This window comes from Esox lucius, chromosome 14, assembly GCF_011004845.1.
Source record: "Esox lucius isolate fEsoLuc1 chromosome 14, fEsoLuc1.pri, whole genome shotgun sequence".
NCBI lineage: Eukaryota > Metazoa > Chordata > Actinopteri > Esociformes > Esocidae > Esox > Esox lucius.
In genome coordinates, this window is record NC_047582.1 from 11320875 (window position 1) to 11345050 (window position 24176).

The 24176-nt window shown below is 41.4% G+C and overlaps 1 protein-coding gene across 6 annotated transcripts; it reads left to right on the plus strand.

Moving 5' to 3' along the window:
* The first annotated feature begins 1269 nt into the window (after window positions 1-1269).
* arvcfa (ARVCF delta catenin family member a) lies at window positions 1270-23978 on the plus strand. Of its 6 annotated transcripts, XM_034297095.1 has the most exons (18): window positions 1270-1483; window positions 1800-1931; window positions 11351-11536; window positions 12787-13388; window positions 14304-14851; window positions 14988-15171; window positions 15256-15373; window positions 15527-15701; window positions 15865-15882; window positions 16044-16115; window positions 20086-20213; window positions 20994-21144; window positions 21530-21722; window positions 21810-21921; window positions 22082-22169; window positions 23162-23250; window positions 23355-23470; window positions 23571-23978. In XM_034297095.1, exons 2-17 carry the CDS (start codon window positions 1911-1913, stop codon window positions 23445-23447), a joined length of 2778 nt encoding a protein of 925 aa, XP_034152986.1. In that variant the 5' UTR covers window positions 1270-1483; window positions 1800-1910; the 3' UTR covers window positions 23448-23470; window positions 23571-23978. The 6 variants fall into 6 exon arrangements, with proteins under 6 accessions (XP_034152986.1, XP_019909293.2, XP_019909295.2 ...); XM_020053734.3 differs by lacking the exon at window positions 1270-1483 and having other exon boundaries at window positions 1677-1931; XM_020053736.3 differs by lacking the exon at window positions 1270-1483 and having other exon boundaries at window positions 1677-1931; window positions 23174-23250.
* Window positions 23979-24176: the final 198 nt, after the last annotated feature.

Consider the following 24176-nt stretch of genomic DNA (forward strand, 5'->3'; position numbering starts at 1 on the left):
AAAAATGAACAATTATGATATTTGTGTAGTTTTTGTACACTTACTCTCAAGACATAATTTACAGTCCGTAATATTATGCGAAGTACAAAATCCATAGGGCAAACACCTTGTGGGTATTGATTGATAAATTCCTTTTTGCAATAGTGTTTTAAATCCTCTCAGCAAAATGAAATTGGTATTTATTAATGTTGTTGTATCTGATGCTATTGTGTGGCATCTGAGAGAAAAGCTTTATTTATATTATAGATAATATGGTTTTAAGTATAATGTTAAATTTTGTGTGAGAAGCTTGGGTTTTAATCAATATGGTGTGAGTTTTGAGATTAGTGTTTATTGTTTTATGAACATTTAGTACACATTCAGGAAAAGTGTTCTGGCAGTTGGAAACATTTTAATATATTTGAATAGTACTGAATAGAATTCCTCAGTGATCTGTAATGGGTACTTAGTTGCATGTTATGGGAATTCCATTGCATTTTATAGATTTTTGTGTGAGAAGTATGAGTTTTGAGAAAATTACTAGTCACATAATTCAGGAAATGTGTGCTAGCAGTTGTGAAAAACTTAAATGACAATGGAGGCATATGTTTTTTGTGTATAAATGAATTGAATAAAAAGAACAACACATTTGCATATCTAGTGGCATCATTTTGTAAACGACTTAGACATCAATGTTCTGTGACATTATCATCTAACCAAACATCAATATTTTCCCACAAAGGGAGCACTTCTAGTAATTACACAGCTTCCTCTTCTCTCCATTCATGTTGTCTAAATGTGATTGTGTTTAATCCTCAACGATATATCAGCTTTGATAAAACCATATCTCAAAACTTTTTTGTCCCATTTATCATTTTAGCAATAAGGCACCTCAGGAGTTTGTGGCGTGAGGCCAATATACCCCAGCTAAGGACAGTATCCAGGCACTTTCAACCAGCCAACTGGCACATTAGCCAATAAGCACACTCCACGTGCATGTGACCACTGACCAAAACGAATCTGTTCTAATTTGATTTCCGTTCAGAATTACTCATTCTGGCCACAGCTTCACCCTATTTCTGGGTAGTAAAGTCCATGAGAAAATCTCCTATTCATATGCATCAACATGAATATTTTTAGCACTGGCCCCATCAAACCAACGACCATGGGACATGCCACATGGGACATCCATCCATCTGTCCTGCACATGGATGACAGGGCTGGGCTGTTGCAGCCTTCTCCCTGCTCCAGTTGCATCTGTTTGCCAGCCCAGAGGGAACTGCGTGTATTTGTGTGTGTGTGTCAGAGAGTGATGGTGTGTTCCACTGTTTCACTCTGCTTGTGCACAGAGGACCAGGCTACTAAGAAGAGCGCACAGATTCCTGGACTTTCCACTCATTGTGGAAGTATTTCTTTTAGTTTGACTTAACCGCCATCTTTCCATTAAACCAGACCTCGGATACAGCTGTTTCTATGACAGCAGGGAAGGCTCTGTAATGATGAGGTTGCCCATTTTTTTGTTGTTGATTCAGCATCTCTTTCACAAGGGAGAGTGCAACGTTCATCTGAGCTCAACGTGTGAAACGCGTGAAAGTGTGCACGCCAGTGTGTCTGTTTGAGCGTGTGTCTCTCTCGCTCTCTCTCTCTCTCTCTCTCTCTCTCTCTCTCTCTCTCTCTCTCTGTGTGTGTGCCTCTCTGTCTGTGTGTGCGTATGTGTGTGTGTGTATTTTTGTATGTGAGTCTCTGCGCGCATATGTGTGTTAGTGAGAGCCCCGGAGAAAGGATGGCTGCTCATGTCTGAACTGCCTCCACGCTCGCAGGGAAAGTCAAGGCAGAAAATAGCAGGAGGGAATCTGACGCAGTGCTCTCTTCTCACAGGGGATTGATTCTGCTCCTTATTTGCTGGAGAAGCTAATCAAAAGGATTTGGCTATGCCTGCAGAGGTAAAAGAGGTAAATGTTTTGATTTGTTCTGTCTCCTGTATGTTCCCTCACCACTGGATCCACAACTGTGCTGTGTTCTGTATGCTCCTATACGCTTCTCTCATGCTGTACCATAAGGAACAGTGTCCTTTTCTCTTGTCAGTTCATTGTGTTGCAGTGTCCTTGTGTGTTTTCAGGGACATGCGGTTCGCAGCTTTCTTCAGTGTTCATACCGCAGGCCATTTGGAAAGGTTGTTAATCATGGTAACATTGCGAGAGGTGGCTGAATGCGTACCCTTTCACAGCCAGCGCGCTGCCAGTCAGCCACTGGAAGTTAGAATGACATTAAATATGACCATGCAGTATTTAACTGTTTGTTGTCTGTGTGTGTGTGTGTGTGGGGGGGGGGGGGCTGGGCTTCATGCCTCCTGCATTTTTCGGCGATAAACACAAGGGGCTGAGGGGTGTCCTCATTCTCCATGGAAATGAGTCTTGGCACAGCGGTGAATGAGATGGGATATCCTGATGTCATCGGTGCTGTGAGAGTGGACAGTACTGTGTCTGTTTGGATGGGGAATGTTGTCCTGCCATGTCTCGGCTGCAGTTGAGAATCTCCACAGCACAACAAGTCAACTTCTTGCTCTGATCCCCTCTAATTCTGTATCCTGGGAGAATGCTTCTCAGTGTTTACCTGAAACGCGGTGCACACAGCCTGCCCACGTCAGGTACTGCAGCTCTACACATCTCTCTCGTCTCCATCTGCTTAAGACAATTCAGCTGCATTACAGGACATTGTCAGTGGTAATTCCATTCAAGACCACTGCTTCTCCCCTCATCTGCATTAAATCCGGGATAGAGGGAATGCATTTTCTCCCTCCCCTGCATGAATCATCTATCATAATGAACATGTGACACGTATTAAATGTGGCTTGCATCTAGAGTGCCCTTGAGCCGGCCACTAAATCTGAACTCACTCAGCAGAAGATCAGACTCTGGGCCTTCCCACTGAAATGTGGTGCAGTCAGCCTTGATTGGACAGTTGACTGGAACAAGACACTAATCATGTCACTTTGTTCCCTGCTTCAGTGCTTCTAACATCTATCTGCTGAATCTCATTTGTAAACAGCGAATACATGCAGCAGATGAACGAATATGAGGATGATTATGTTTAGCTGATATGATGGAGGACCAGATTTAAAGTAGGGGAGGCTGGCAAATAGAGGAAGGCTCATAATAATTACGTGAATAAGGTGAATGGCATAATTTCAGGCACATTGAAATGGTGTATTTGAGACACCTTTTATTAACTCCATTCCAGCAAATACTTAGAACCCGTTGTCTCCAACTATGGTGAGAACAGTCAACCATGATTTTGGGGGAACAGTGTTCTATGGATGCATGAGTGTTTAAAAAGAAGTGGTGGTTGTTCAGATGTAGCTACGGCATCACAGTGATGGAATATTCTGGATCTGTTTTGAAGGCTAAACTAAAAACAAGGCCAGGTCTGATTAGAAAGTCCCTCCTTCATGATCTCATCCACCAGCCCTCTACTGAACAATCTGTCTTCACAGTGCCCAAGTGTTGAATGCAGTACTACTGTGGGCCCAACACCTTCTACATTTAATTGGCCAAACCCTAAGTCAGTCATCATGTTGCAACCCTTGGAGATTCCCAGATACACTGTAGACATTCAAGTGATTTCTACAACAAGCGAGTTTGGGAAAACTTTGAGGCATGCATCTTACAAAATATGATACAAGTAAACCCCACTATCAGTGTGACACAAAATTTATTCAGATTTTTGCCCTTTTGCAGGTTTGCTCTGTTCTTGGATTTAAATAGAGTTTAATGTTGGAACAAAAAGTTTATTCATCAAGATCACACCAGATTATTAAAAGGAAGACAATATCAAACTCAACTAATATCAATTAATAGAAATGTTGGAAAACTATGATAATACCCATACCTGATTTACCAGTAGGTAATGTTTAGAATCAGTTCATAAGTGCTTTGAAGCATTCAACTTTAGAGAATCTAAATAATCTGTCAATTAATCCGGTCAAATAGTAAACGTGTCAACTTCTCTGAAAATGCTAAACTGTCCAGAGTTATAAAACAAGGTTGCCCACTATTCCCATACTTTATTTATTCATTATAGGCCTTGAATTGTAAATTATTCATTTTATCCAATTATAACATTCATGGACAAAAATGTATTGCTTGGAGACATGTTTCCCCACTCTTTATTCAGGTAAGGTCATGTCCCAACAAACAACAAGATTATGTGAAGTAGTCTTCTCAATAAAAATTATGCAAAACGTATTCAGTTTATGACAGATTAAATAAGAGATTCATTTCATGTAAACTTCAAAGGGTGGTGAATGTGCATCTGAATCCTGGTAATATTGTGGTACAAATTGAAAAGATCTCCATGAGGTAAAACTTTCAGTATAGTATCTTAATTAATATCCTGCAAAAGTTACTCAGTATGTGAGGTCACATAAATACACTTGAGGAAAGGCGATTAGTCGGTACAGTGATCAGATAGCTGCTCCGACTGTTAGATTTTGTGTGGGTTGATGAAAGTATCAAGTTGGGAACCTTTTGCAATTTGTTCCAGTCAGCTGCACAGAACTGAAAAGAATGACGGGGGAAAGAGGTGTAGGAATGAGGGATGCCCAGTGTGAGGTACTGTCTAGTACTTTGGACCTTTTAAGCTGGCAGTTAGGAGGACATGAGAAAAGCAAAGAATGAAAGAATGCAACACTGTGTTTATGGATTTGTTGCTTGTTAGGAATCTGGACTGTGCAATCAAAGAATTTGGAAAACCACGTCCAAAGTGAACTGGACTGTGTTGTCTCCTCAATGCAACATTTTCACTTTATTCTGTTCAGAGTTTTGAAAAATGTCTCCTGCTGAATATTTTGGTGAGTTACATGCATCATGTGTTATGACAGAAGAACAGATGTACTCCCTTGTCGTTTGACAATCACTTATTATTTGATGGTCAGTGGATGAAAGTTGCTGGTTAAAATCCCTGAGCTGACAAGGTACAACAAAATCTGTTATTGTGCCCTTGAGTAAGATACTTAACCCTACTTACTCCTGTGAATCGCTCTGGATATGAGTGTCTGCTAAATGACTGTGTCTGCTAAATGACTGTAAATGTGAATTGTTAGAGTAAATTGTTAATTACAACATTAGTCAGCCATCATCACCTTTACAACTAAGCACTTTGCATATGCTAATAATTCAAACTTGACATCAATGCTATTGGTACGAGAATGTTCAAAGATGTCTATGGATACTAGTTGATTATGGATTTCGAGGCAAGATATAGTGCATTTTGGTTGAGGCTTTTAGTTGGTGACTTGATGCTGTGACGTCACATATAGGAGTAAGTCTATTACCGATGGTTCTGATGACAGGGAAATCCAGGTTAAGGGATTCGAACCTAAGCTGCATGCATCTGAATGTCTGTTGATGTAAAACATATAATAATTTACCAAACAATGGATTCCTCTTTAAGGTATCCTCCTTTCTAAATTAAAGTAAACAGAAGACTCAGCTGACATCCTGAAGCAAATAATATAGATACAACACCAATGTACTAATACAATTAATCAATTCCCTAAAACTCCATACATTCCCTAAAACTGAGGACCAAGAATTATGCCACAGAAGCAATTAACAAAGGTTTTCTGAGCTGTATGCACATTACAGAAGTACATAAAACTTTTTGCAGTTTTACCAAACAACTAGTAGAGGCATTTACTCAAAAGATATCAACAACTATTAATGAAATACCAGTTCTGACCACAATGGTGAGGCAATGCTGGATTAAATGTAAGTAATTTGGGAACACAGTGTTGTCATCTAATTCCATGGACTAGTGCCTAAGAACTTATATATACAGTTAAACAACAATTGAGCCTATTATAGAAAATACTTCAGACCAAAAGAATAATCAATATATAGGGAAGTGAACAGTCTGGCCTGTGCAGAACAGTATTGTCTAAGGGTGACTAGTTTCTGGAGTCCTGGAATGGTTGTTACGTCATAATATCATGGTAGGGTTAGACCTGCAATCTATAGTGTTAAAGGACAGTCAGTGGATAGGAAATTCATTTAGCAATTATTTTTATGGCTAAGATCATTTAACATAATGGTAGCAGGGTTTTACTGAAAAAACATGGATTAGAAATTATATAATTATTTTATCCGACACTCAATATCTGAAATATCTAAGCTGATCTCCCACCAAAAAGTTTTGATCCTCAGTAGGCTCTATCAATAAAATATATGAGAAAAAAAAATATAGTGTAATTTATGTCCAGAGTTACTTCTATAGTTAACCATACAAATTAAGTTAGAATTGGGTTTAAAATCACAACATAGTTAAGGTTGGAGTTAGGTTTAAAATCACAACATCATTAAGGTTGGAGTTAGGTTTGAAATCACAATGTCGTGAAGGGTTATGTTTAAAATAAAAAAATGTGGGGCCTATAAAAGTTAGTGATCTCCCACCTTGGTATTAAGCCACACCCCCCCTTAGTTCCAGCTGTTAATACGCTCTGTGTGCCAGGAGATGCATGCCTGGGGATGATGTTATTAACCTCACTATCCTTCACTATATCCCAGCCTATTAACATCCCTCCACCAAGCCTTCCTTAGAGACAGAGATGCCCTGCCCAGTACTAGCCAGCTAGCTATTCATTAAGCTCTGCTTTACAATAGGCTACCACCAATCATTTATTAGTCTTAGGCTGCTAAAGCCTGCATCGTCTCCTTCTCTTTCTCTCTGCTGTGTGTCAACCAAAGAACTTTAATCTCTCCTTCTCTCTCTTTACTCTGACAGACTTATTTGCATGAAGATGAGGGCTCTCATGTTTTACATTGTTTTTGGGAGATGGAGGCTGCCGGTGAATGGAGTTCTTCCATTACGTTGAGTTTTTCCTGTTATTATTACTTTTCTTTTTAGCATTCACATTCAGGACCATACTATTTAACTTGAAGGTTTTGAGCTCTATGCATAGGGCTGTTGAAAACAAACTGTTGGTGGGAGGGTTCGCTTCAGCAATGTTCAACCAACCATCTGAATTTAAAAGGGTTTTTGAGTTTGAGCGTCCCTTTGTCACGTCCAGTAGATGAAATCACATCACTTTAAAAAAAATTAAAAATTGCCTTAGAAACCAGAACTTCTGCTTGCTGTGAGCTGTGCGGAGGGATCCGAAAAACGTATTTTTATATTGCTAGGCAGTATGCCTCCAAATGTCGAATGGATAAATTTTTTTATAGAAGAATATGTTACCGATTAACCTCCCAAACCATAATCTTGGAAAGAGAGTAACAGAGTCCTATTCACAGCCAATAATGTATTTGTCAGCTGAATCAAACCTTTACATTGTGCTATACCTCTGAACTATTACATTACTGGAAAACTCAAGCCCATCCAGTCAACCCGATATTCTAATTTGTTCCGGCACAGCAGGATTAAGAGCAGTTTCATTTAGTGTAGTGATATGACCATGTGAATTTTATGTCAACAGATTATCCACAGGCTTGAAAGAGATATTGGCACATGAATCAATATTCTCCCTCATGGTGATTTTTGCTTTAAAATATGGTCACACAGGGTAAGATCTTAGTCTGGGCTTTAGAACGTCATCAAAATGTAATCTTTGTACTCTGCTAAATATTTAGTATGCAAACATTTCAAAGTTAATTATAGTCAATTTAGCATATTTTTGTAGACTGTGGGTTAGAGCCATTTTAAGTTATTTATTTTGTATTTTTTTTGTAGATCCCGGGAGGAAAACAAATTTCTTCTTAAGGGAAAGGAATTACTAAATGACCCTGAGCCTCATGCTGGCTGCGGGTGAAGATTTATTAAAGACATCACTTTGTTATATCTTTGTTCAATGCTAAACCCTTCCTACTCATTAGTCCACATAATGGCACTGTCATTGTTTCAACGCATCAACTCTCAGAGCACCTGAACCTCCACAGTTACAGCCCTCTCTCCTTTTTGCCATTCCCCCATACATGGCCAAACATCGGTGTGGGATGGCTGAACAGCTTTGTGGCTGGCTCTATACAGTGAGGTGGGTGTCTGAAAGAGAGGGCTTAAAAATGAACAATTGCTAACAGTCAGCAGGGGAAGTGAAAGGTCAGCAGAACGCCAGCAGCAGATTGGTTGACGGGGCGAGAGGTTCTCCAGAGATCAAAACAATGCTGCTTTAATTAAACAGGTGAAGCTCATTCTCACATTTAGATAATACCCTCTTCTGCTCTCACCGGGCCTGTCACCTGTGGTTCATGTCTTCATATTCCCTCCGTAGGATGCCGGGCAATTTCCCTTCTCCCTCTTTCTCGCTGTCTATCTCTCTCCTTTTCTCAGTGTTTGTCTCCTATACTTGGTCTGTAGGAGTAGGATGTCTAACCAGATCTCTTCCCCTTGCTCTGTGTGCCAGGTCTGGTGTGTAGGTGTGTGTATCAAACAATACTGTGTACTGGTCTGTATTAGTAATATACCACTAACCCTCTAACTACAGTGTACTGGTCTGTATTATTAATACACCACTAACCCTCTAACTACTGTGTACTGGTCTGTATTAGTAATACACCACTAACCCTCTAACTACTGTGTACTGGTCTGTATTAGTACTATACCACTAACCCTCTAACTACAGTGTACTGGTCTGTATTAGTAATACACCACTAACCCTCTAACTACTGTGTACTGGTCTGTATTAGTACTATACCACTAACCCTCTAACTACAGTGTACTGGTCTGTATTAGTAATACACCACTAACCCTCTAACTACTGTGTACTGGTCTGTATTAGTACTATACCACTAACCCTTTAACTACAGTGTATTGGTCTGTATTAGTACTATACCACTAACCCTTTAACTACAGTGTACTGGTCTATATTGGTAACATACCACTAACCCTTTAACTACAGTGTACTGGTCTATATTAGTACTATACCACTAACCCTCTATCTACAGTGTACTGGTCTGTATTACTTATAAACCCCTAACCTTCTATCTACAGTGTACTGGTCTGTATTAGTAATATACCACTAAACCTTTAACTACAGTGTACTGGTCTGTATTAGTAATATACCACTAACCCTTTAACTACAGTGTACTGGTCTGTATTAGTAATATACCACTAACCCTCTATCTACTGTGTACTGGTCTGTAGTACTAGTAATAGTGGTAAAATACCTCTAGCCCTCTGTTTTTTATATACTGGTCTAATATACACATAACCCACTATCTACGGTGTACTGGACTGTATTAGTGCAACCCTGTTTCCAATAATGTTGGCAAGCTGCGTAAAATGTAAATATAAACCGAACCGAATGATGTACAAATAATGTAAACCCTATATTCAATAGAAAATAGTACCAAGACAACATATGAAATGTTGAAACTGAGACATTTTATCGTAACTTAAATTTGGTACCAGAAACACATTTAAAAAAGGTTGGGACACAGGCAACAAAGGACCGGAAAACTTGTGTAATGCCAAAAAACATAACCTGGTGGAATATCATACCAATTAGGTAAATTAGCAACAGGTCAATAACATGATTGGGTATTAAAAGATCATTCCAGAGAGGATGGGACTGTCAGAAGTCAGGATTGGGAGCAGATCACTACTCTGAAAGACTGCACAGGCAAATAGTTCACCAATTTAAGAATACAATTTCTCAACATAAAATTGCAAAGAGTTAGGGGATCTCATCATATACGGTACATAATATTGATAAAAGATTCAGAGAACCTGGAGAAATCTCTGTATGCAAGGGACAAGGCCCAAAACCAATACTGGATGGCCGTGATTTTTGGGCCCTCAGGCAGCACTGCATTAAAAACAGACTGTAGTGGAAATCACTGCATGGGCTCAGGAACTCTTCAAAAACCATTGTCTGTGAACACAGTATGTCGCAGAATCCACAAATGCAAGTTAAAACTCATGCAAAGAAGAAACCATATATAAACAAGATCCAGAACTGCCTCTGCCTTCTCTGGACTGCGGCGAAGTAGGATAACTATTCTGTGGTCTGACAATCCAAAATGTTAAATTATTTTAGGGAATCATGGACATCCTCTGGACTAAAGAGGAGAGGGACCATCCAGCTTGTTATTAGCGCACAGTTGAAAAGCCAGCAGCTGTGATGGTATGGGGGTGCATTAGTGCACATGGTATGGCTGGCTTGCACATCTGTGAAGGCATCATTAATGCTGAACAATATATACAAGTTTTGGAGCAACATATGCTGCATTCCAAACAATGTGTCTTTCAGGGAAGGCCTTGCTTATTTCAGCAAGACAATGCCAAACCATATTCTGCACGTATTACAACAGCATGGCTCTGTAGTAAAAGAGTCCGGGTGCTAAACTGGCCTGCCTGCAGTCCATGCCTGTCACCCATTGAAAATATTTGGTGCATTATGAAACATAAAATACAACCAAAGAGACCCCAAAATGTTGAGCAGCTGAAATCCTATATCAAGCAAGAATACATTTCACTTTCAAAACTACAGCAGTTGGTCTCTTCAGTTCATAAACGCTTATAGATTGTTGTTAAAAGAAGAGGTGATGCAACACAGTGGTAAAAATGGCCCGGTCTCAACTTTTTTGAAACGTGTTGCTGGCATTACATTCAAAATGGCCATATATATATATATATATATATATATTCTCAGTTTCAACATTTGATATGTTGTCTTTTCACTATTTTCAATTTAATACAAAGATAAATATTCCGCACATCATTGCATTCTGTTTTTATTTGCATTTTACGCACCATCACAACCTTTTTGGAAACAGGATTACAGTATACCTCAAGCCGTACATCTACTATGTACTGATATGTAGTAGTAATAGTAGTAGTAATAGTAGTATGCCACTAACCCTCTATTTACTATTTACTGGTCTGTATTAGCGGTATACATGTAACTATCTAGTATGTATTGATAGTAGTAGTAATAGTAGTAGTTGTAATAGTTTACCTCTAACCCTCTATCTACTATGTACCTGTCTGTAGTAGTAGTAATAGTAGTAGTAGTATACCACTAACCCTCTATCTACCATGTACCTTTCTGTAGTAGTAGTAATAGTAGTAGTAGTATACCACTAACCCTCTATCTACTATGTACTTGTCTGTAGTAGTAGTAATAGTAGTATACCGCTAACCCTCTATCTGCTATGTACCTGTCTGTAGTAGTAGTAATAGAAGTAGTAGTAGTATACCACTAGCCCTCTATCTACTATGTACTTATTGGTAGTATTAGTAATAGTAGTATACCGCTAACCCTCTATTTACTATGTACTTGTCTGTAGTAGTAGTAATAGTAGTATACCGCTAACCTTCTATCTGCTATGTGTTTCCTGAATTGACTGTTTATCTAACTCTTTCCACTGTCACGTAGGAGCAGGTCCCTGATGGGCCCTCTTCTCTGGGGGCCCTGAACCTGGAGCCAAAGGAGCCACCGTTGGAGCCTCCATCGCCCGCAGAAGAGGACCTGGACACTCCCACCTCTAACATCTCTGTGGTCACCTCTACCAATGGGAGCTCCACTACAGAGACCGAGACACACCAACTGACTGAGACTGAGGTTAATATAAAGTATTCATCCCCATACAAGATTTACTATCATTACTTCATTATGTAATCAGACACAATTTAACCTCAGCTAGTTGATGTTGATATGTGCAGTGTATCTCCTGCAGGATACTACAGTCATCATTCCATACTATCTGAAGCATGGATTAATCCTTCAACACATCTCCTATCAACAATCCGCATCGCTGGGCATTTATAACACAGTCATTGGAAACAATAATAAACAATTTCCTGTTGGACTGTTTTTCCTCTGTTGCCCTGGAGAACCGTGACATGTTATTAATCGGAGCCTTTCGCCAGGGAAAAATTGTGATTCAAAGCCATGTAAATCTAATGGCCTTAGACAGCTTTTCGACCGCAGGCTGTATCATGACAGGCTGCCAGAATGTCCCCTGGGGAAGTAGCTGCTAACCTTAATGTATCTGGGCCAGAGAATGCCAGAAAGCTTTTCCTAATGGGTACTATTGTCACAATCCTATTCATCAGACTTTTTACATCATTTGACTTCCTACATATTTACATCATAGTAGGGCAAGATACAATCCAGACTGCACGTTAACCTTGATGGCTTTGAAAGTGTTAACATAAAAATTCCACTTCTACTAAACAGACCATTTGGATTTTCTGCAATTTACTGTAGCATTCAGCGGTAGCTGGACCTCAGCTTGTTTCATCACAGTCCAATCTATACTAATTTCCAACTGGGGAAATACATTATTCACTGGCAGTCAAGCAGAATTCATTATTTACCGGCCCACCTCAAAGCAAGTGAAATGATGGATTCTTCCTGAGAGAAGAGCTGGTGTGTTTGTTTGTTTTTTGTTTAATGGAGGGTTAAATGTTTATAGTATAATAATATATGCCATTTAACAGATGCTTTCATCATAAAGGATGTACAGTGATGCGGGCACAGAGTACACATGTGGTCCAGGGATAATCAAAAACATTACCCTGGCACTACAAACACTACGATCTTCCAGCGGGGCTTCAAAGGACCAACTATGCCCTTCTGTGCTCTCTGTTGCAGGGAAAAGAGCAAGTAGTAGTAGTAGTAGTAGTAGTAGTAGTAGTAGGTATGGATGTGATCAAAGTAGTGTAGTTGTGTTGATAAATGTGGTTGTGTTCATTTGAGGCAGTGAGTGATGGAATTGGTTGAGGCTGTGATGGAGATGGGATAATATATCCCACAGAGAGTGAAGCAGTCTGACTGCTATATTGAGACTGTGCTATTTCTCCTTACAGGACCCCAAGGCCCTGCAACTGAGGATCGACCAGACAGACAACCGGGACACCACCGGCCCGCAGCTGCCCCAAACCTCACAGCCTCCTCTGGTTACCATAGGTCAGGACAATTCCCCACCCCAGTCTGGCCCCCTGACAAATGGCCAGCCATGCTCTGAGTCCCTTACCAATCCTATCACAGCCCCAGCTACAGCCACCCCGCTCCCCCCTCCATTCAGCACCGGTGGTGAGGCCAACACAGAGATCCCTGAGGGCCAGAATGTCATCAGCACCCTCCCTGATGGTCATCTTCGTGGCCTTGGAGGTGACACTTGTGCTGGGTATGGCAGTCTATCCCGAGGAGGCATCCACCATGGCTCTCTTCACACCTACTGGCCCACCAGGAACTACCAACCTCAGCCTGGGGGCCACTACACACTGCCCCTACCCAGGGACAACTACGGCCAGGTGGGCTTGACCAACCAGACCAAGGGGGATGGGCCGGCGGACGCCCAGGAGGTGAAGGTTGACTACCCCACCTGCAGCTACGCCACGCTGGGAGGAATCCACCAGCTCAGACCCATCACTACCATGGAGCTGCTGAGGGAACCTTCTAGAACTAGGTAGGATATGAACTTATTAGTTAGGCATATGCATGACGGCAGAACTCTTTAGCAGTATGTCCGAGCAAATAAGTTTAGAGACACCAACTCTGTTGTAGGACGCAGAATCTATTGATTCATAATCAAGTTCTTTATTACCATTAAAAGGAGTTATTTACAATCAAAAAATAGACAGTAGTAAAAGGACATTTAATTTGTGCCGCACTCAGATCAATATGCTCTCTGTAAATGAGTTTACCTTCAACAAGGTCTAATGCTTTCCTACAGACAGAGCATTGATTTTAGCTGTGTGTAATTTGAAAAATGAGGGCACAGTCAGTGTAATGTTTTCTACTGACAAATTAACCTAATGTACTGTAGCAGGTTTTAAAAGATTCTGACTAGAATGAGGATTTTTTTACAAGGAGACCTGAAAATCATAATACACAACCTGACACAATAATTCTGCTCAGTATGATTTGGAACCTGTAAGGGAATGTCCACAATGCATTCCATACCAGGGAGTTCCAGGTAGTAGCTGCTAGCTGCAGTAGTCCCTGGGGTGTCCAACTGATGGGAGGGTGAGACAAATGGCCAGCAGTTTAGCAGCAGGTGGAATCAATCAGGGGAAGATGCTTGACACCAGTCCATAAATTGGGAGGTTTCACCTGTATTACTGACTGACAGCGGGACTTTACTCAGCTCGTAAACTGTGAATGAACTGTTTACAGAGGATACTGGACATTCACTGGTTCTCTATCTCTCCATCATCTGTCTTTCACTCTCTCTTACTCTCCTACTACCTGGAGCTTGGGCTGTCGAGATAGTATGTTTGAACAACCATTCAGAAAACATACCAGAACAAATAGAAGTAATTGTTGACCGGATCAAATCTAATTGCTTTCTGTCTTTCTGTCTGTCTCCGTCTACCTTTAGGCCCATCTCTTTCCCTTGTCTCGGCCCCCCCTCCCCACTTAACCCCTCCTTCCCTCTCTATTTATCCAGGGGTGGTTACGAGGAGGCTCTCATGTCCCAGGTGGATGGGGACCCGGCCTCCTTCTTCCAGGCCATGTCCAGGGCCCAGACGCTACAGTTCCCCCACAAGCGCAGCAGCATGGTCAGCCTAGACAGCATCCGTAAGGACCCGCGCTGGAGGGATCCCAACCTAAGAGAGGTCATCACCATGCTCAGTCACCCCATGGATCCCGTCAAGTCCAACGCTGCCGCCTATCTGCAGCACCTGTGCTACGAGAACGACCGCATAAAGCAGGATGTCAGACAACTGAAGGGCGTACCTGTGCTCGTAGGGCTCCTGGACCACCCTAAAGCCGAGGTCCACCGCAAGGCCTGTGGAGCACTGAGGAACATCTCTTACGGGAAAGACCACCAAAACAAGGTGGCCATCAAGAACTGTGATGGCATCCCCGCACTGGTTAGACTGTTGAGGAAGTCCAGTAACATGGAGGTCAGAGAGCTGGTCACAGGTACAGTGAGCCTTTGACAAAAGAGATATCTCTGCTGGGGTTTGGTTTCCTGACGTATTGCCCGACTAAATTCTGTATCATGAACATTCAGAAGAAAAAGGAAGGTGCAGTAAAATTGTAGTGTTATTTTCTGTAGGGACGCTGTGGAACCTCTCCTCCCATGAGCCTCTGAAGATGATGGTTATCAACCACGGGCTCCAGACCCTCACCGACGAGGTCATCATCCCTAATTCTGGCTGGAGGAGAGACCCCACTGAACACTCCAGACCCCAGGAGACGGAGTGGACCACTGTGTTCAAGAACACTTCTGGATGTCTGAGGTACAGTGTAGCAGCTACACGCAGATCCATGGAACCTACACAACTTTTTGAGGGTTCATAGCTAATAGACCGGTGTTTCCCCAGGAATGTGAGCTCAGATGGGGCAGAGGCTCGCCAGAGGCTGAGGGAGTGTGCGGGGCTGGTGGATGCTCTCCTCCATGCCCTTCAGTCAGCTGTGGCCAACAAGGAGACGGACAATAAGGTGAACGCAGACACAGTTGATCTATCAAATCTATGAAAGCCATTCCATCCTTGCGTAACACCATGTGGTGTGAATGAGTACATTAACTAAACATCCTTCCTATTTCCTGTGCCTCTGGTTTCTTTTAATGTTTTCTTTCTGCCCCTCCCTCAGTCGGTAGAGAACTGTGTCTGCATCCTCAGAAACCTGTCCTATCATGTCCACAAAGAGGTCCCAGGGGCGGAGCGATTTCAGGAACCCATGGCCAATCAAGTTCCACGATCAACATCAGGAGGGAACCAGAAGAAGAAGAACGAGGCAGACTGTTTTGGAGTGAAGAAGCCCAAGGGTGAGTTAAATTGTTCCTCATGATGGTGCTATATGGCTGGTTGTCTGCTGTAGGGTAGTAGAACTGTGTGGTTTCTGCTTTACATTCTATACTGCTTTAGTGCTGTATGTGGGATATCTTGATAATGTGTCTCCTTCTGTTTCCTTTCATCACCTTTCAAAAGAGGAATGGTTTAATCAAAGTAAGAGTTTCTGAATACATTGACAATCTTTTATTCTCTCCGATTCATTGTATGCATGTCATACTTTGACATTTCCACTTTACTAACCATAGTGTGTGCTTATGTGTGTGTGTGTGTGTGTGTGTGTGTGTGTGTGTGTGTGTGTGTATGTGTGCATCTAGGCTGGAGAAATGGACCAAGTGACAAAAAATATAGTACACTGGATTTACCCAAACGCACAGAGCCCATGAAAGGTATGGATCATCTTTAGTGATCTGTGGATTGGCCAAGACAGGAGTTCACTTTAGGAACCATTCAAAAGACCTTCAGTGTACAGAGCATTAACTGGGGCATGAGTCACCTGTAAAGCGTTTTATTGTGCATGATGAATAGTTTCCACTGTATTATCATATCAAGAAGTGTTTGGACTATATTGGAAATGCACAGACAAAACAGTAGGCTGTCTGAATGCTTTGACAGCGCTACATGGTGCATTCAAACGCACTGTCAGTTACTGCATGAGTGTAATACAATGTGGAATAGCTTTATGTTGTTGCTGTGGCAACTCGAGTTTCAGGAGATTGTGTGTATGTACTTTTGTGTTGACAGCTATTATAGCTTATATTTAGCATCAAACTAACGGATGATTGAGTGTATTTTTGTCATGATGTAATGTAAGCTTTCTTTGTTGCGTGAAATATGGTATGCAGTTGAAGCAGGCGTTATGTAATATTCTATGAAGAGGATTTTATACTAGTTACTGAAATTCAGACGACAGGAGATAAGGAAAATGTAAAGGTTTGTAATTGAATAGATTTTACACCTCTGTTCTACATGGCTTGTACATCATCGCAGCAACTCTGCCTCTGTGGTTGGAATATAATCAGTTACATATATATATATATATATATAGGCATACACAATCTTTCCCTGGGCATGGTTGATTTCCTTTGATGTAGAAGTTTAAACAGGTTCAAAGTTATGATTTGGTCATGGTCCACCAGAGCCCTTCTAAATGTGTAATGAGGGTTATTGATGATGACACACGGTTCTGGACCAGCTAGGTGGACCTGTTTACCAGTCAGTAGTCTATTGCATGTCTGTCGAAATTCTTTCCACAGAACCTGTGCGTCCGGTGGTGGATCCCCTTATATGCTCCTGCCAGAGGCTGCAATCACTGTGATAAGCAGGTTACAGGCGTAGGTCAGGATTAGACAACGCGTAAGCCTCCCCGCTAGCACCAGCCTCCCAGAAGCTTAAGCTTTGGATGGCTGAATATGGATGGAAAGCCACGGAGGATAGCCTGTAACAGAATTCCTGAGTAATTTCGCTCGCTCCCTACGCTAGCTTGGCTGCTAGCGACGTGTCTGTAGTAGAAGCTCTCTAAAACCTGTATCTTGGCAGGGGTAGCCCACTCTCATCTCTGACCACAAACACACTCTCTTCAAGTGTTTTAACAACAAAGTAAATCTGTTACTCACCAAGTATGGAGTTTTTCACTGTAATTGCACAGTGTGTACTTGCAAACATGTTTTCCTCCGTTTGCTTGTCAATTCTTTTTTTAATATTTCTGAGAGATTCTGGGTGTAAAGGTAGTAAATACAATATTTGGTGAGTAACTAAATGTTGTATTTTGTAGTCTTATTTACTTATTTACTTTTGTATCCCCCCCCCCCCCCCCCCCCCCCCCCCCCATTTTAACCCCTTTTCTCCCTCTGCCTTTAAATATATTTATCTTGCAGGGATGACCAGGAATGCTAGCTTAACCGGCAGAGAGTAGAGATTTCTCCACCTCTGCCTTGATACTTGTTCTGAACCTCTCACTGCAGTAGAATAGTTCAGGCTTGGAATATGTTTAAAGGGAGTGGGCGATACAGTAGAGTTGATAGATAGATGTCCTAGCTGGGAAGAGCTCTCTGAGAGCTGATAAGAGTTGGAGCCTTCAGCATCCGTTTGTTAATACTGTAACAGTGATCCATGTTTACATACGGTATGTGTGGGTGTTTGCATGTCTACAAAATGTAAGGTTTAAGTTTGAAAAAAATGACATCAAGCACAGTCCAAATCCTCTTGTCAGGCAGAACATTCGTTCAACAACAAAGCAGTGTGAATATCTAATTTGCACTCACTCAAACATGGCTGGGTCTTATCATTCATTCAAAGTATATATATGACCATGCCATTACGTCTGTCTTCTTTACTTCTTTATTCTGTACACAATCTCTGCTAAAAGCCCTACTCGTAGAGAACAAGCTACTCTTGGGAGTGTAATAATGTTAGAGGAAAGATGTCTGCAAAATTACAGTATTTTACATGTAAGAATGAAAAATTGTTCTATGGCATAGAATGAAACAAACTTCTATGGCATATCCGAATTTTACTGTCAGACATCACCAGATTCCCCCATGAATTATAATTCTTCAAGTCTTAGCAAGGAAGTCTCCATTCAGTATTTGTTTGCATTTGATTAGTGGTGCTGTGTAGCCCAGAATTGCAATGACAGGATTCTGGGTTTGAGACCTAGGCCTACTACAGTAAGAGACAAGTACAAAAGTTATGAAACTATATGCAGTCACTACTGAAAGATGCTCTTGATGTGTCTGCTTAATCCCTTCGATGTAAACTATACATTATTTCATTCAGTTTCAATTCATAGGGATATGGGTTTAGAACTTGGGTTACATTGGGACTTTTTGAGTTTTAAAAGGGAAGTTCATTGAAAAACGTTTTTAAGCCCTTTACACTTCCCTGGCAGTTTGTCATCCCCCAGACAGTTTCTATGTCCGTCGCATGTGTAGTAAGATATCTGTAATATTATGAAGATGAACATTTCTGAAATGACCTAAAATGAATGAAAGAAAAGTACATTTATTGTAACACAAACGAGTGATGTCTCGACAACGATACAATACAATATTGAAAATACAACATTAATGATAATTAAGTGATATTTTCTTTTAAAATGTAAATATTACTAATTTAGAAATATTACGAAGGTAGAAATATTTTTTACATCCGCAATCTGAAATCACGTCCACCTCGAAAGTTATGTTTGCAACCATGGTCTCGGCTCGCGGTGCATTAATTTAACCTTAGTTCCTGCGAAAATAACTAAATACATGGTGAAGTGTTCTCGTCAAAATACTTTGCTGAATAATTGTGCTGAGAAATTCATTATTGCAGGGATGAGTGAAGCGAGTTGTGTCTTAATTTAAGGGACCTAGAGTGTTTTTGAGGAACTTCCCTGTTAAGCAGGCTGCTTTTAGAATAATGTACAATGTTTTAGAGTAGATGGTATTAACAAATTGTGATGCCTGCAGTGGCGTAACGCCAGTCATTGCTGTTGCACCCGGGCTGTTTATTGCTCCCATAATTCCCAAAAATGCGTGCCTTTACAGAAATTAAGAAATAAGGAATAATTTTCCATGATTAAAAGAGTGAGTAAGCTATTCTATTTTTTGTGGTCGTCCCGCCATTTCAGTGAAATTGTCTGACCTGTCATATTAAGTTGTTCTAGATCTACAACAGTGTAATAATAGTAATGAAATGGATTTGTGCCATGAATGCAAAACTAGGTTAAGACTTGCTCGTATTTTTACTGCAGACCACTGTTCTGTCTGGTGGTGTTTGCTCTTGAATGTGATCCACACATGCGCAGGCGTTTCTGGAACTCTGGGTCGTTTGGTCCCACAGACTAAATATCCTTGAAAAAGTTGGATCTGCATCCACCCACTATATATTCTTTCTGAAATATGATGCCAATAACATTGAGCTTCACAGACTAGCTGTGTAAGTCTGCTTATATTCTCTAGAGGAGCTATCTGATAGCTGATTAATATTTGATCTGTGTCTTGCGGTTCAATGAAAGAAGAGGTGTTTTGTGCTGGTGGTCAGAGTTGGAGATGTTGTTTTTGACTTCACAGGAACCTACTATTGCATTTTTCATATCATACTGCCATAAGTCCTCTGACTTTGGCATGGAAATCCCAAGCTGCCTGAAGAAGTATATTCATAAAACAAACAGTATTGGGCAAGTACTCAGTTTCACCTTTTCTGTTTTAATAAGTCTGCAGCGTGCTAGATTTTTAAGTGCTTAATGTGCTTATTGCTGATCCATCCGTCTGGTGGATTGAGAATCCACTCAGTCGGACCATGACAGCTCAAATGTGAATTTAGGGTTAGTTCTCTGCTTGTTGTGGATGTGCTGCTTTCCTGTCTTTGTAGGTCTGGAGCTGTTGTACCAGCCGGAGGTGGTGAGGCTTTACCTGTCTCTTCTCACTCGCAGTCAGAACCACAACACCCTGGAGGCAGCTGCTGGAGCTCTTCAGAACCTCGCTGCGGGACACTGGGCTGTGAGTGAGCGGTGGGAGGGGTTTATTTGTTGTTGTTTTTTCTCCCCCCCAGGTCCAATTCGTGATTGTGACCTTGCCCCGTTACAATAACTCCCAGCGGGCTCGGTAGAGTCAGACATTGTTTGTGTCCTCCGATGTACAACTCACCAAGCCGTTCTGCTTTCACTGCTCGCTCAACCAGAATGTACTTCCTATGTGCTTGGAGTAGAATTCATTCACCAGCCAACAACCTCAATTAAGCATACAGGTGCTTGACCCACCGACTGCAGTCAATAGAGCGACGAGGCAGAGAAGCAACGACCACACCAAACCTGGACGTTACTGAGCCAGCTTGCACCGCCCAGTGGGTGGAAGTCTGGACAATGTCGGTATGCCCTCACCGGGAGAACCACTGGCCGCAATGATGCAGCTGTACTTTGAGGCAGTGACTTTACTTTAGCTGCATTCGAGAGCCTCTGGGGAGTAGTTTTTCCTAGGCTGTGGAAGAACAGATTATATTGATTTTCATCCTTTCTCTCATTTTGTTTTTTTATTTTTTTTCCAACCATCCATTTCTATCCGAAAGGATGGTTGAAGTGTGCTTAAAGTTCGGGTGAACTGTGCTTGAAGCTCGGGTGAACTGTGCTTGAAGCTCGGGTGAACTGTGCTTGAAGCTCGGGTGAAATGTGCTTGAAGTGCGGCTGAAGAGCTGTAATGTGAATACATGTATGAGTGTGTAATAATCACCATAGGAGTGTTTCGCTTTCATACATTACAATCCTTTTTCCCACTCTCTCAAAGTGGTCCAGTTACATTCGGGCCACAGTGAGGAAGGAGAAAGGTCTGCCTGTCCTGGTGGAGCTGCTCCGTTCAGACGGTGATAAAGTGGTCCGGGCTGTAGCTATTGCCCTCCGCAACCTGGCCATAGATCGGCGAAACAAAGACCTCATTGGTACGCACACAGTTGTTTTTTCTATCATAGTGGGGACTCTGAACTCCACTAAATCTCACCATAACCGTGAGCTCAGTAACGTGACCTGTAAGCATCATTTTAACCTAGACCTAAAGCCTAACCCTAACTGGTAAAGTCTAAATATGAAGGTAACCCCAATTCTAACACTGCAACAACATGTTTTTACCCTAAATCCAACCCCTAAGCCAGACTCGCATTTGTCATAGTGGGAACATGCCAAAAAACTTGTGGGGACCAATATTTCAGGTACTATCTTCGTTTCAAAACCGGGTCTTCACATGTACACATAGACCTGGATCTCACACAGACACACACACACACAACAGGCATTATGGGTTATTTCAGCCTTTCCTCTGCCCCACAGGGAGCTATGCCATGAGGGACCTGGTCAGTAATCTGCCCTCTGGTCAACAGCGGCCGGCCAAGAACTTGGAAGGGGACACCGTGGTGGCCATACTGAACACGATCCATGAGATCATCTCAGACAGCCCGGAGAACACCCGGGGCCTCATACAAAGTCACGCCATCCAGAAACTGGTAGCCATCAACAAGACCAGGTAGATTGGTAGTATTGTTGGGGGTTGGTTTCAACTGGCTTCTCTCTTTCATATTTACTCTGGGTTGTTCTGTTATTTCTTTGCTAGCCAATCTGTGCGGGAGACCAAAGCAGCATCTCATGTCCTGCAGACAGTGTGGGCCTATAAAGACTTGAGAAATAGTCTCTACAAGGGAGGCTGGAATAAGACTCACTTTAAGGTATATCGTGGCCTGCTGCAGAATGCTGTATTCCTCCCCATTCAGTACACATTCCGCGTGGATGTCACAAACTACTCTGTGATCTGTAATCGGAGCGCTGAATGGGACCCTTTTTTGTTCATAATGACATGTTGTTTTCTCTCTTATTTTTACCTCTCAGCCATCAACCACTGGAATGGCCAAAAAACCTACAAGCAAAAAGTCAGGATTCGATGACATCACACTGCCCCTTATGGAGAAAAATCAAGGTCAGCATTAGATAGCTGCTCAACTGTATGTGTGGGTAGCTTGAGGATGGAACATGCAAATTATGGCCACTGGTTGTAAAAGTGGTGCTGTCGAACCAATAAGGGACCCCGAAAATTGTTAACCATGTCATGTATTTTACAATTTGGGCCCCATGTCTTCAAAACTCCTTGTTTTCAAACTTGGAATTGTATGGCTTAATTAAGAGCATCTTATTGATTCTCCACAATACAATAATAATAATATTTTTTTATATCAACCTTTCCATTACAAAGTAGATCTCAAAGTGTGCATCTCAAAGTTCTTTATACAATGCTTCACACAAAATGCTTTAAACAAATGTAGAGTTCTGTCAGTGGTAGGTCTTAGCCTTCCACAGTTGACAGGGGGTTGAGGTCCAAGAGGCAGTGTTGTAGGCAGTACGAGTGTTGTCGATACCGCAGACAGAATCACCACACAGACAGGCCCGGAGCTCCTTATCTATATCCTCTTCGGGAAGGTGTCTGGGTCATAAACCCCTGGAAGTGTAGCACCCACTTGGGTAATGCCTTGGCAGCTGTAAGCTTTGCTCAGCGCCTTCAAGACTACCACATCATCAGTAGTAGTTGGTGCAGTTGGTGCATGAGATGAGCTCTCAGACCTCTGCATCCCCTCACACCACAGTCCACATTCCTGAAAAGCCTGGCAAGTGGAATAAAAAAATCAGGTGTACAATTCTACTTATAGACTATGAATATGTAAAAAACATATTACACATCCAACCCAAAAGCTTCAGACTTTATAGGTAAAACATACAATTTGGGAATGGGTCTGAATTTGGTTTAGGCTTTTGAGGTAACAAGTTAGGTTTTGGGTTAAGGTTAAAGTTACATTCTGGGGGTTAAAGTTAGACAACTGGTTTCGGGAACATTTATTTTAAGGGAATATGACTGCATTAGTAATTGTTAATTGTAATTCAAATGTGAAATGTCCTTTGTTTACTGTATTTCCAAAGTCTTTCCCACAGATGGATACTCTAATGTAGAGCAGACTGAGAGAGTGGGTGAAGGTCCAGGCCACGTGGTGGAGAGAGAGCCACTCCAGGTCAGAAAATATTTTTGCACATATTAGCTCCTTACTGTACTGTATGTATATAAGGTCAGGAGATGACTCACAAGATATGACTAAAAACCTACATTTTCTTGCAGAGTATCCCAGAGAGGAAGCACTTTATCCGGGCTGGAAGGCCTGCAGTGGGTCTGGTAGACCGCAAACCTCCACCCCTTGACTCGTGGGTCTGAAGCAGGCAGGAAGTGTAGTCCAGGTAAATCCAATTTCACCTAATTACTGTAGGCTGGATTTTTTACTATTGGGGGAGCCATATATAAATCATATATTTAAAATTCATCCTTTGTCTTTTGCAGGTGACAGTAAAAGTGAAACATCAACATTTGTGGAGGTCATTGTGACGTTGATTCTTTAGATGCACATTCTATAGATCAATTCACCATTTAGAAGAACATGATTAATCTCCACCCATTAATTCAGAATGGAATGAGTATGGTCATGCATTTACATTTTCAAAGTGTTATTGAAACTCTAAACTCTAGTTTAACAGAACAGCTCTACTATCCTTTTTAAAACTGTTCTGGACAGTGGGATGAGTGGAGTGACACAGTTGAATGTAGTGCAGGACGAAAAACACATCAGGCCTAACACTTTCTATGAAATTTGGATTTGTCAAAACATTTTTATTTAATGGACCTACCCTCTTCCTCCTGTATTGAGATACTGTTTCACTCCTGCAAGTTGTGCATCAGTAAGTTTCATGTTAGAGAATAGTTGGAAATGGGATTGTACATGTGTAATAAAAGATTGTTAATATTCTAAATGAAGGCATTTATATTGTAATATTCATTGTAATATTCATGTTATTTATTAACCGTCGTGAACGTTTATCTTGTAACCAAAAAGGCAATAGATACATGAATATTATAATATAATAACTATTACTGTCATTTCAGAAGCTG

What these genes read in the sequence shown, in the direction of transcription:
- arvcfa (XM_034297095.1), top strand. Translation starts at nt 1,911, where the DNA reads ATGCCTGCAGAGGTAAAAGAG. An exon ending in GTAGCCATCAACAAGACCAG is followed by an intron (nt 21,723 to 21,809) that starts GTAGATTGGTAG and finishes TTTCTTTGCTAG; the next exon opens with CCAATCTGTGCGGGAGACCA. An exon ending in GGAATAAGACTCACTTTAAG is followed by an intron (nt 21,922 to 22,081) that starts GTATATCGTGGC and finishes TTTACCTCTCAG; the next exon opens with CCATCAACCACTGGAATGGC.